Raw genomic sequence first — 12,175 nt, forward strand, 5'->3', positions numbered from 1 at the left:
GTTAATGTATAATGTGCGTCTGTGATTAACAAATTACTTACCTTCTGTAACGATGTATCTGTGAAAGACATATATAAGTTATAGATTCCTTACCTTAGAATTACCCCCAGACGTCAGACTAGATCAGGAGAAATTTTCTCTTAGCAGTACCCCTGCGCGTCGGTAGGTGGCGTCGGTTGACTTTCAGTCATCTTGGATAACGTGGCGGCGTCTACATAGACTCCACCCTGCGCGCTGACGTCAGTTCTGACACTACCTTCCACGCCAGAAGCGCAGAGCCATGCAAGACACTGATCACTGGTGCACACACTAGGGCCCTGCAAGGGTGTCCCTTTCCCTAGAAGTCAGTTCGCGGAACGAGGAGGATGGGTGGGGCAGTAAGGAATCTATAACTAATAAATGTGTCTTACAGACACATCGTTACCGAAGACAAGTAACTTGGTCATCTAAAAGAGAGTATTAGTTAAAGATCTATTACCTTAGAATCGATACCCCAGCAATACAAACCCCAGAGTAGGGTCTGCGAACAAAGTTCACACCAGTAAGTCCTGGAGAACAGAATGGCCAAAAAAGCCATCTCTCCGAACATGGATGTCCAGGCAGTAATGCCATGTAAACGTGTGCAAGGATGCCCACGTGGCTGCCTGGCAGATTTTTAAGTCAGGTGATTCCACATCCCAAATCAGTAATGGCTGCCGTCGCCCTGGTAGAGTGGGCGCACAGTAGTACTGGAGGTTTTGTAGCCAAAGAATAGCTTAACGGACAGGTCAACCCATCGAGAGATGGTACGTTTGTGAACTGCCCCACATTTCTTGGCACCCACATACCCCACTAAGAGTTGATCATGCACCCGAAAATCTTTACTGAGGTCAAGGTAGAAAGACAGCAAGTGTTTTGGGTCCAGAAGGTGGTCTCTCCTCTTTGGAAGGGTGTGGAAGTGGGAAGAAGGTAGGCAATGTGATGGTCTGACCTATGTGGAAAGAGGTAACCACTTTGGGCAGAAAAAAAGGCCTAGTACGGAGGACTACTTTGTCCAGATGAACAGCAAGAAAAAAAGGGTTAGAAGATTAAAGAAGTGACCAGATTAGGGTCACCTGGGTCACTCGCAACCACCTCGCAGCCTTCCCCACAAATGAAGAGATGGTCAGACAGTAGAGAGTACAAACCAAAGATATTTTATTCAGGTACACTCTAGTGGAGTCCGGTCTGACCAGCCTCCTTGGATTGCTGCAAACGGACTGACTTGAGCAAGCATGGCGATATAGAATGTACATTGCAGAACCAATAAAGACACGCACAGACTGGAAATGTCCAGTTGGTAGCTGGTGAACAAAAGAGATACATAAGGATGAGTTTAGGTCTTGCGACGGGGTACATGCTACCTCACCACCAAGGTCACTCTGTCTGTGCCCACCGCTCTAAGGGTGGGAGCAGGCCTATTTAATGGGAAAGGTATGTACTGACAAAAGCAGAGTATTCATTAGCACAGCAAAGCTTAGCCTTGGAGAAAAACTATTGCAGCTGCTTTCAGCAAAAGCAAACCGAGTGAGACCGCAGTTAGTTTTGATCATGGCTCAAAAGGGCAGCTGAATATAAAATGGTGCTGCAAATGCTAACTTAAGACATACACTACATGGAGAAGTCCAGCTAAAACATTTGTATTGCAACATGCATGCAGAGGTGATGGCAAGAAAGAAAACAGGGTTCAAAGGGAGGATGAGGATGAGATGAGGTGGCGATTCGAGATGCTTTCAGGACCGCTCCAGCAAACACTTTGGATTCATGGTCCGGCAGTCGGAACGCGACTTGGAGTCATGGTTGTGTTCCAGGCAAAACAGGCACATGTGGTGCGGATCTTTCCCCGACATCTACCGTCGGCAGGAACCACAAGCCTTAAAACCGGGCATCCCTACGCGCACCGGGAGCCGAGACTCAAAACAGGGTCAACAAAAGTTGATAAAAAAAGTCAGTCAAAAAGTGAGCGGAGGCACCGCTCAGAAAGAACTGACGTCAGCACGCGAGGGCGACATCTAAGTAGCTGCCGCAACATCATCCCGGCAACTAAGACGCCAACGATGAACACGGAGCCGACCGTCGCCACCTTTTGATGCGCAGGGGTACTGCTGACGAAAAAACTCTCCGGATCCAGTCTGACGCCTGGGGGTAATTCACAAGGTAAGGAATCTATAACTAATTGTCTGTTTCAGATACAAATGTATTTTATGCCACTGAATGAAAGTTTCTTATGAATTTCCTATACTTAAGCACGCTTAGTCACAGAAAAAAGAACTTTGAATTAGGTCCTGTAAATAGGCAGAGGCCTAGCAATTCATCGGAAATTCACATCCAAGGCAAAGCACATGATACAACTGCACACAGATATCATTTTGTGAATGATTCTGTAGGTAAACAACCAAGGCAAACACGCTAGGACAGCAAAGTATAGGCTCTCCAAGAAACAGCACAGAAATAGAACTACTATGGAACACACAGGGTTACAACAAGATCAAGAGAGGCACTCTACTTTGTCTTTTCTAATGTAAATGCTTGCTGTTCTTTATGTAGCATTAAGGAGAAACAAGTAATGCACTGTGGTGTTCCCAGGTCTTTATATGAAATGAAACAAGCAAATATGTTGTATTTCAAAAATGATAATTCAACATTGTGAAAGAAAGCAGCTTCCATAAACATCTGGAATATTGGAAATGAGCATAAATTACTATCACAATAACTGCTACAAGAATATAACAGAACTGACCATTCTGCCCAAGTTGAATGTAGATCGTCTCTGAATCTTGTGAAAAGGCTGAAGAGATCGTCCTCTTGTTTCAGCTCTAATATTAGGAAAACATTAGCATATTTGTAGTTACTGTAACAAGAATCAAAACAAGATCTGAAAGTACAAGAAAATAGTATTCATTCAAATGGGTTAGTAAATGTTTGCTTGCCGATTAAAATTTGTGGCATATTTATTAAAATAAAAGCCTGTTCGGTTAAAGAAATCTAAAACTTTAACACTCAATGGAAAAATCTAGAAATGAACATAAAAACTGAAACTGTACGAATGCATCTCACAGACTAGGGACCGGTCAGCTGAAGACTAATATTCTACTTCCCAGTATGCATCTGTTCTTGGCATGTAGGGCCGCTGACATTCATATCTGTGCAAAGATCGCCGCCTAGTGTTGGGTCCTGATGATTGCACATTGTTGTCCTGGAAGAGTCTTCGAAGTATCACAAGATAGGTGCCTCCTACCCCGGACTACAGTGCGCATGGGCATCCTCTCCATCCCCAGATTGTTTTTTGCCATTGTGGCAGAGATGGAGTGTAGTACTGTAAGTGATGACCATGCTAAGAGTAATTCTGAGTGCTGCAGCCGCTACAGGCGCCGGGGAGGAGGGCGGGCGATATGAATGTCAGCAGCCCTACATGCCAAGAACAGATGCATACTGGTAAGTAGCATATTCGGTTCGAGGCATGTGGGCTGCTGAATTCATATCTGTGCATAGAATACATAGCAGTCCCTCCATTAGCGGCGGCTACCTGTGCCAGCTGCAGCAGTCTGCACTGAGGACAATTTAAGAGATTATTTTTGATTGCTCCGGTGTCCACGCACATGGGCGGGACTATTCACTAGATTAGGACTATACACAGTGATCCCCTACTACAGAAGTAGGCTGACAGCAGAAATAAAATAAGAAAAAACGGGCTACTTAAAAAAAAAAAAGCCAAAAATGCTGACTGCATGTGCCTCAAAGCTGGGAAGACAGTGACTTTAGCAGAGCAAACAGTTAGTTGATGCCATTTGTAGGGATAAAAAACAGACAGTTTTATCCAGTGCACTTCTTTCCTATTTTTTCCAAAAACTCAAAATGTAGCCATGGGGGTGTGGCTAGCAGCCAAAGCAAATGACTGCTGCCTATGGCTACTGCCTAGAGAGGCTCTGCGACCGTAGCACCATCCCCATCGATCCGATCATTGATCCAGCGGCGCAGGACGCCTTCCAGATAGCGGATGAGACATTGGAAGCCTTGCGGGCACGAATGAGTGGTCTTTGAGCCCCGTGCACATAATAATCAGCTGCCTACGTCGTGTGCAAGAGACACGGCCTTCGAAGTATGGTGGCCCAGGGGCTGCAGAGTACTGAGGGCAGCACCGACCGGTTCGCCGAAAAAGAACAGGCAGCATTCGACTGATTTTGTGGCAGCAACTACACCCAAAGCATGAACAACGTGCGATTGGGCGGGCAGTGTGGAGCTGTGACAAGCCGCAAGAGCCGCGAGTGAGCGAGGGGCGGACCCGCAGGGGTGACGGATCATCCATGGAGGCGGCGTGGAGCAAGGAGCAGCATTAAAGACCCGATCAAGGATAAGAGACGCAATGACTGTCGCTGCAGATACCAGCGCCGGTCACGGAGGCCTGCTTGCGACCTGCCGCCTCAGTTTGAGCACAGTAGACTTTTGGGCACTCACCCACGCATTGCCCATTCACGCAGGGTGGACGGAGTGTGCACTCACCAGAATTTGGGACTGGAGAAGTACTGCTCCCCGGGAGGGTGCAAAAGACATTCCCTGCATATACCTCTGTACTACACCAAGTGCCTCCTTGCCATTAACACGGCACTGAATACAATACACAGCCGGCCCAGCTAATGTAATTGTGTTTTGCAAGAAACCTTGCGCATTTTCGGTGTTGTCGATTACAACTAGTGAAGCAGAGGTCTGAAGTGATCGGGAGAGCACAGCCGTTGAACCTCCAGAGTTAGACAAAGAAAGGCAGCACTAAAAGCGCCAAGGTATCTTGGAACCGTGGTGCATTGCAGCACAAATAAAGGACTTAAGTGCACAGCTACACCAGTACCCCAGGTAGCCCCCCCTCCAGACACGTTCCCAGGCTCTTGCTGCGGGGTGAGGGTGGCAGGAAAACCGGAAGGCCGCGCAGGACGGCTAGTAATGCGGCAGGCAGCGGCGAATACGGACGCTCGCCCGCACTCCGTAAAGTGCTCCACGGAGGACGAGCTATAATGGGGGGCCAGGGTCTAAGAACTGTGCAGCAACTTAAGCTGGACAAATACATGTACAACAAAGATACACCGGATCACACAGGATCGCAAGATGAGCAGGGGGAAAGCCTTGCGAAAGAGGAACCGCAGAAGTTACGTTGCTTGATATCATGACTACTCTGACTAAGCTCCACACTACTGTGGGGTCGATCTCTACGGACATTTCGTTGATCCGCGCTGACTTCCAGAAAATGACCGCGAGGATGACGGAGGTTGAAACCATGATGAGTACCCTCTCGACAGACATAGCCGTCCTGCAGCGCCAAATAAGGCAACTAGAGCGGATAACAAGCTAATGGCAGCCAAGCTTGACGACGAAGAAGGCTGCTCGAGACGCAAAAATGTCCGTATTATTGGCGTACCGAAAAAGGCGGGCCCTGCACTTGACTTCTTTGTAGAAGTCTTCATGAAGAATCAGCCAAAACCCTGAGGTTTGTCCAATTTCTTTTCAGTAGAAAGGGCCCACTGAGTCCCGTGTAGCAGACCACGAAAGCCTCCCCCCCCACGCCTATACTTGCCCTTATCTTCAACTTCCTTGATCGCGACGCGTTCCTCCAGACCGAGCGTATTGCGCCTCTGATTCGTCTCGAGAACTACACTGTTACATTCTTAACCGAATACACGTCGGCAGTGATTAGGCAACGTTGCAGCTTTCTGGAGGTTAAGAAAGAAATGAGAACCAGAGAGCTAAAGTACTCCATGCTATTTCCGGCAAAGTTGCGAGTAGAGGCCGAGGGAAAACTTTGGTTCCTCGAGACACCGGGGGAAGCCCACGGCTGGCTTGCGGGATGGCGCCCGGCATCCGGGCCTAAAGAACAAGGCAAGAAGCAACACCAGCAGATGGTGGGGAACGCGTCCCAGGACTTCAGCTCAACAGAGGATACAACGCAGGCAAAAGGCGGACACTGAGGATAAGGTTTGGCCCTGTGATTATGTAAGTGCTATGGGGAGAGACTCCGCGAGGCGAATGGCGGGGCCAAAATGCTGGCTGACCTGACTGCAAAGGTCAAACGCTTGTGATTGAAATGTTGTGAATTAAACACTGCCCAACGTCCGCACAGGGGTGTGACAAAGACTTTTTGTTTGAACATTTAGCCGATACATTAAGCTTTCACCAAGGGGATGGTGTGAGATGATCGTGGGACTACTCTTCGCCCCTCATGCAGGTACATGTAAAGGCAATACCTCTGCACACCGGGAGGCTACATCGCCTGGCTCCGTCTTGACGTCGTCCACGGAAGTGACGTCAATGGAGTCATATAAACCCCTCCTGGTGTGCTGACGTCAGTTTTCCACAGGAAACTTTTCCGTGCCACAACGCGGAGCCGTGCAAAAAAACTGCGATAGCACAGGAAAAGTATGTGTTAAAGAATAAAATAATTGAAAAAGCACCCAGTACACAGAGGATCTAAAGGGAGCCCACAGAGTACTTACTGCGAGCAAGGGCCCAACAAATTGCTAAGCCTTGCCCTCCCTCGAGGGGGCAACAACAGCGGCACAAAAGATATGAGAACTGAGGCACAGCTTGTCACCAAAGAAGGGAAATTAAAAGAACCACAATATTGAAGCAACATGTTGCAAGACAAGGGACTAGAAGTGAACGGCCATTAGAAAGTTCACCACACACACACTCCAGAGATTGAAAAACTGTAGCACCAAGAGAACCCAACCGAGTGCCAGAGAAAGGAGGAAGCATAGGTGTGGGCGGTGTGAGGGAATTAAAAACAGAACAACTCCACGCATGAGTAGCACAAGAGGAAAACATGAGAAGGTAGTAAAAAGTATAGACCTGAACCACCTATACAGGAATACTGTTCACGGGTGGTGACTGGTACTGAACAGCTAATCACCCACTAAGAAAAACAGTAGTATATTGAAAGTAGTTTCCGGAGATGCAATATTTGTTTCAGAGGGGTCCCACTGAGCAATGAATGCAGAGGCACTGAAGGGTTCATCCAGAGCCTAGCTGAGATACTTCCGAGGGAGCATTGATCTGACGACCTCCGTATTGACCGAGCCCATATAGCAGGCCCAGGCAATGATATCAAAGCTACCTCCAGATATTTTTGTCTGCTTTCACCACTGAGGAAAAAGAAACAATTCTGAAGGCAGCGCAACAAGGACGACCCATTCTCTATAATGATAGTCTGAAGACCTCTCAGTGATGATTCATATCAGGCGTAGAATTTTACGGCATGTCACATCAATGTCCACTACAGCTGGCGCCATCCCTTCAAGCTCTTGTTTGAGCGGCAGAGCAAATTGAGGGCCATCAAATTGATAGAGGAAGTAGGGCGAGTGGTTAATTTGCCTCTCCCTGACACAGATACCACTCTAGCCTCAGATCTACCAAAACCGAAAAGCCTTAGATGGAAGATGGTGAAGGTCTGAGGTGTTCAAAGAACTCTAGAGGGGAAAAGAGATATTAGCAGAGCGTAAGACCGACTTGGAGAAAATCCAAAGAGTGACAGAAATAATGGAGCCTGAGCGACGATCTCCTTGTCCAATACCAGAGTGTTAAGGGGAGGAGACTCCTGATCAGCACAAAAGCAGCTGTGCGACAGTTTCCAATACGGGACCTCAAAGGGGTACAGACACAATGTGTAAGTCAATCAATTACCGCTTGCAGGGGCTAAACCTTCCTTGTGCTGAAGTCGACAGCGGCTTTACTCCCCTAATACTTTATATTCTTATATTCTTACTATTCCTTCCTCCTGTCTTATGCTCTCTTCATACAGGGCATTGAGGAATTATATTTTTGTCTCATTCTTAGTTTACTTGCAGGGGTGTGACGCCTCATTTGGTTAACTGTTGATATGTTTCATATTTATCCCAGGGATGTTGGGGGTTTATGGAAGGGGGGGCATGCCAGCTTTGTGCTACCTTTGCTACGCCTCCCACACTCTAGGTGCGGTACAATCACTTACTAGCCAAATACATCACTCGTGACGCAAACCATATCCACATACCATCGGAGGCCTTAATAACCAGCTTAAACGTCTCTCCACAAAATAACTACTTAACCCTGATGTGCAAGTCATTCAAGAGACCCAGCTATTGCAGTGAGACCTAATTTGCTTGAAATCCTAGGATTTCTCTTGCCAATACGTTTCTTGAGGGGAGTGGAAGTCCACAGGTGAAGGGATTCTAAACCGTTGTAGATGTCCGCTAGTGGTGCCACTGAAAGATAAAGTGGGCCAATGGTTAGCAATTAAGGTAACATTCAGAGAAAATCCGATCGCATTAGCTTTCATAGCCCTAACCAGTGTCAAGAGCATTTTCTGATAGAGACCATCAGTACTCTGGCTGCGTGCCAATAATGATACTAGGTGACCTCGTGAAGCGTGAATGCGGACCAATCAGAGAAGAGAGGGAGGACAACCCTTTCAACAGCAGGACCTCTATGTGAAAACATGGGGTTAGTGGATGCTTGGAGGACACTAAACCTTCCGGGAAGGGGCGGTGCTTTGGTGGGGGGGAGAGGGGAACGAGAGGGGCTACTTGTTCTGTGACACACAAAACGTACTCCAGACTTGGCTATCTGCTTCTCTATACACAACTGGTCCGAAGCCTGGCTGTGCTTCCAAGAAATTTCATTCCAGACGCAGCTCTATTACGGAAAACGTGCACGCCGGCTGTGAACAGAGCTAACTGAGAAACTTAAGAGTGCATGACCAAGTGCACATACTTACTCAATCGCAAACAGTCTGGAGAAAATCATCATAATAAGGGGCCAGTTCAGAACTTGAGGATTCTGGTTGCAGACAAGAAGTTTCATTGTCTACTTAGTCCTGCGGACAAGTAGACATTTACTTTTGCCCTTGTGCACCTAATAAAGTTCGAAGCAAGTTATTTTAAATTGGAATCTGGAATGTCACCTATCCTTGGAATATGTAAAGAAGATTGAATATGCCACTTACCAGTATGCATCTGTTCTTGGCATGTAGGGCTGCCGACATTCATATCTGTGCATAGATCGCCGCCTAGTGTTGGGTCAGGAGGATTGCACATTGTTGTCCTGGAAGAGTCTTCGAAGTATCACGAGATAGGTGGCTCCTCCTCTGGACTACAGTGCGGATGGGCATCCCCTCCATCCTCAGATTGTTTTTCGCCATTGTGGCAGAGATGGAGTGTAATACAGTGAGTGATGTCCATGCTACATAGTAATTCTGAATGCTACAGCTGCTACAGACGCCGGGGAGGAGGGTGGGCGATATGAATGTCAGCAGCCCTACATGCCAAGAACAGATGCATCCTGGTAAGTAGCATATTCGGTTCGAGGCATGTGGGGTGCTGAATTCATATCTGTGCATAGATTACATAGCAGTCCCTCCTGTTAGCGGCGGCTGCCCGTGCCAGCTGCAGCAGTCTGAAAAAGAGTTTTGAGAACAGCCTGTCCTACAGCTGCCTGCTGTTTAGAATGCACATCTACGCAGTAGTGTTTCGTAAATTTATGTGTGGTGGACCATGTGGCTGCCTTACATATCTCTTCTAAAGGAATATTCCCCAGGAAAGCCATGGACCCTCCTAATTTAAGTGTGGAGTGTGCTCTTGGTGGAATGGTTAGTGTGGTTTAGCCGTAGCATAGCAAATCTGTATACACTTAAAGATCCACCTGGCTATCCCCGCTTTGGAAATGGGGTTGCCTTTGTGTTGTGGAGAAGATGCAACAAAAAGCTGTTTTGTTTTTCTGAAATCCTTTGTTCTGTCTATATAGTACATAAGAGCCCTTTTGACATCTAATGTGTGTAGGTATCCCTCTGCGACATTTTCTGGATTAGGAAAGAAAACTGGCAGTTCTATGGTCTGGTTCATGTGGAACCAGAAATCACCTTAGTCATGAATGTAGGGTTGTTGCGTAGTACAACTATTTGCGTGGACTTGTATGAACGGCTCTAGAATGGTTAGTGCCAGGAGTTCACTAACTCTTCGTAGTGAGGTAATGGCTACTAGGAAAGCCACTTTCCAGGTTAGAAACTGAATCTCACAAGAGTGTAGAGGTTCAAAAGGGGGTCCCATCAGTCTGGTGAGGACCACATTAAGGTTCCAGACTGGTGAAGGTGGGTGTCTGGGAGGGATCACTCTTGAGTCCTTCCAGAAAAGCCTTAATGGCAGGCACTCTGAATAGTGAGAGGTGCTGCCTGTTTTGAAGATAAGCTGCTATTGCGGATAAATGTATATGAATGGAAGTGTACGCCAGATTACATCTGTATAAGTGCAACAAATAACAGATAATGTTTTGAATAGATGCATCCAGTGGGTTTATGTCATTGTTGTTACAATATATGACAAACCTTTTCCATTTAGCTGCATAGCATGCTCTGATTGTGGGCAGTCTTGCCTCCTTGATGATATTCATACATTCAGGCGGCAAGTTGAGGTAGCCAAATTCAAAGACTTCAGGAGACAGATCGCCAGGTTGAGCTGTTGCAGATCTGGATGCTGAATGTCGCCATGGCTCTGCGTCAAAATTTTGGGTGTGAGGTGCAGCCTTTGATGCGGTACCACGGATAGTTCTAGAAACGTGGTGTACCATGGTTGGCGTGCCCACATTGGAGCAACCAGGATGAGTGTCATCGAGTGTTGCCTCAGTTTGCGTGCCACTAGCGGTATTAGAGGTGCTGGGGGAAAAGCGTACGCAAATTTGCCTGACCAGTTCATCCATATCGCATTACCCTGCGACTGTGGATGTGGGAACCTGCTGGCGAAGCTTTGACATTTTGCATTTTCCCTTGTGGCAAACAGGTCCATCTCTGGATGACCCCACTGCTGGAAGTACGGTTGGAGTACTGATGGGTGTATCTCCCACTCGTGCATCTGGTGGCTGTGCCTGCTGAGCAGATCCGCCATCTGGTTGTCTTTGCCCGGGAGGTGTTCCGCCATGAGGAAGATGTTCCTTTGAATGGCCCACTTCCACATGCTCTGAGCCAGATGAGACAACTGTGGAGAGTGTGTTCCTCCCTGCTTTTGTATGTAGTACATGGCAGTCATGTTGTCCGTCCGGATCAACACTACCTTGTTGCACAAGTGTACTTTGAAAGCCTTCATTGTGACGTAAATAATTAATTTACTCTCTTAATTTCTATGCAGGTAAGTACTTAATCAATGATAACTCAATCAGAAGGAAAGAAAACAGAGTCCGTGGTGTTAGAGTTTCTAAGGGTTTTATTCCTCATAAAGGAATCAGGATATCATGTTCTGACCACCACAGGGGTGTCAGAAGGGATAGATGAGCGCGCTCTCGTTTATTGACAATACATAGCTTATATACTTGATTTACATCATAAGGTTCAATGTAAGAGGCGTAACAGCTGAGAGGAGACAAGATAACAGTATACACGTGGTACCAATACATCATCAAGAGGCGTAAACTAGGCGTGAACTAGAGGTGTGTGCTAGAAACGTCACCGATAGGTGACGCAAGTGGGTGGCACCAAGGGGTGGTGCTAACAGAATGTTGTAATGTCAGCAGAAATCGGAAGCTTGGATGCGCGCGCAGCTGCATGACGTGTGATTGACGGGGTGCAGGGGTCTTGACATTTACACTGACGGAGAGAGACAGAAGTCTGGCATGTCAGATCAACTTGTACTTCTATCATATCTGATATCTGATGTTTAGGAACTATACTATCTGGGCAGAAAGGTCTCTAGGGTAGAGGCTGTTCTATGCTAACTGTGGATGCGTGTATGAGCGCCTAAGTGTCTACATATGAAGCGTGGGGCACGGGGCCTTCCATGGAAGCATGGCAACGGAGGCTATGAATTACTTGCATTAAGACAGATCGGCCTTTTGACTCTGCAGCTGGAGAGGATGTTTACAGGATCTAGTAGGCAGGAATGTATTCTCGGGGAGCGGAACAGATAACTCGAAGGTTATAGTCAGTCTTGGCAGAAAGCAGGCTTGAGCTGAGCGCGAGGGGCCGCGCTGAATGTAGGACAGAGTTCACGAGTACAGAGGTAGCCTGGGCAGAGTCAGGAGCCACAAAAGAGGTTCAGATGGCAGGAATTCAGGGCCTACTCTGGCTAGAGCAGGAAAAAGTGAAAAGTGTACTACAAAAAGACGGTGGCATAGCATACTTAGGAACGGACTATATAATCCATTCATGGTGGAT

At 47.2% G+C, this 12,175-nt stretch overlaps 1 protein-coding gene across 1 annotated transcript in view; it reads right to left on the reverse strand.

The window, feature by feature from the left end:
• The window catches only part of LOC147718744 (UAP56-interacting factor-like), a 443,554-nt gene that overhangs the window by 311,252 nt on the left and 120,127 nt on the right, over positions 1-12,175 (reverse strand). The window contains exon 5 of the mRNA XM_086918731.1: positions 2,759-2,834. Within this exon, the coding sequence (XP_086774857.1) occupies positions 2,759-2,834 (76 nt within the window). The remainder of the gene's footprint in view (positions 1-2,758; positions 2,835-12,175) is intronic.

This window comes from Lissotriton vulgaris, chromosome 4_1 (genome assembly GCF_964263255.1).
Source record: "Lissotriton vulgaris chromosome 4_1, aLisVul1.2, whole genome shotgun sequence".
NCBI classification, from domain to species: domain Eukaryota; kingdom Metazoa; phylum Chordata; class Amphibia; order Caudata; family Salamandridae; genus Lissotriton; species Lissotriton vulgaris.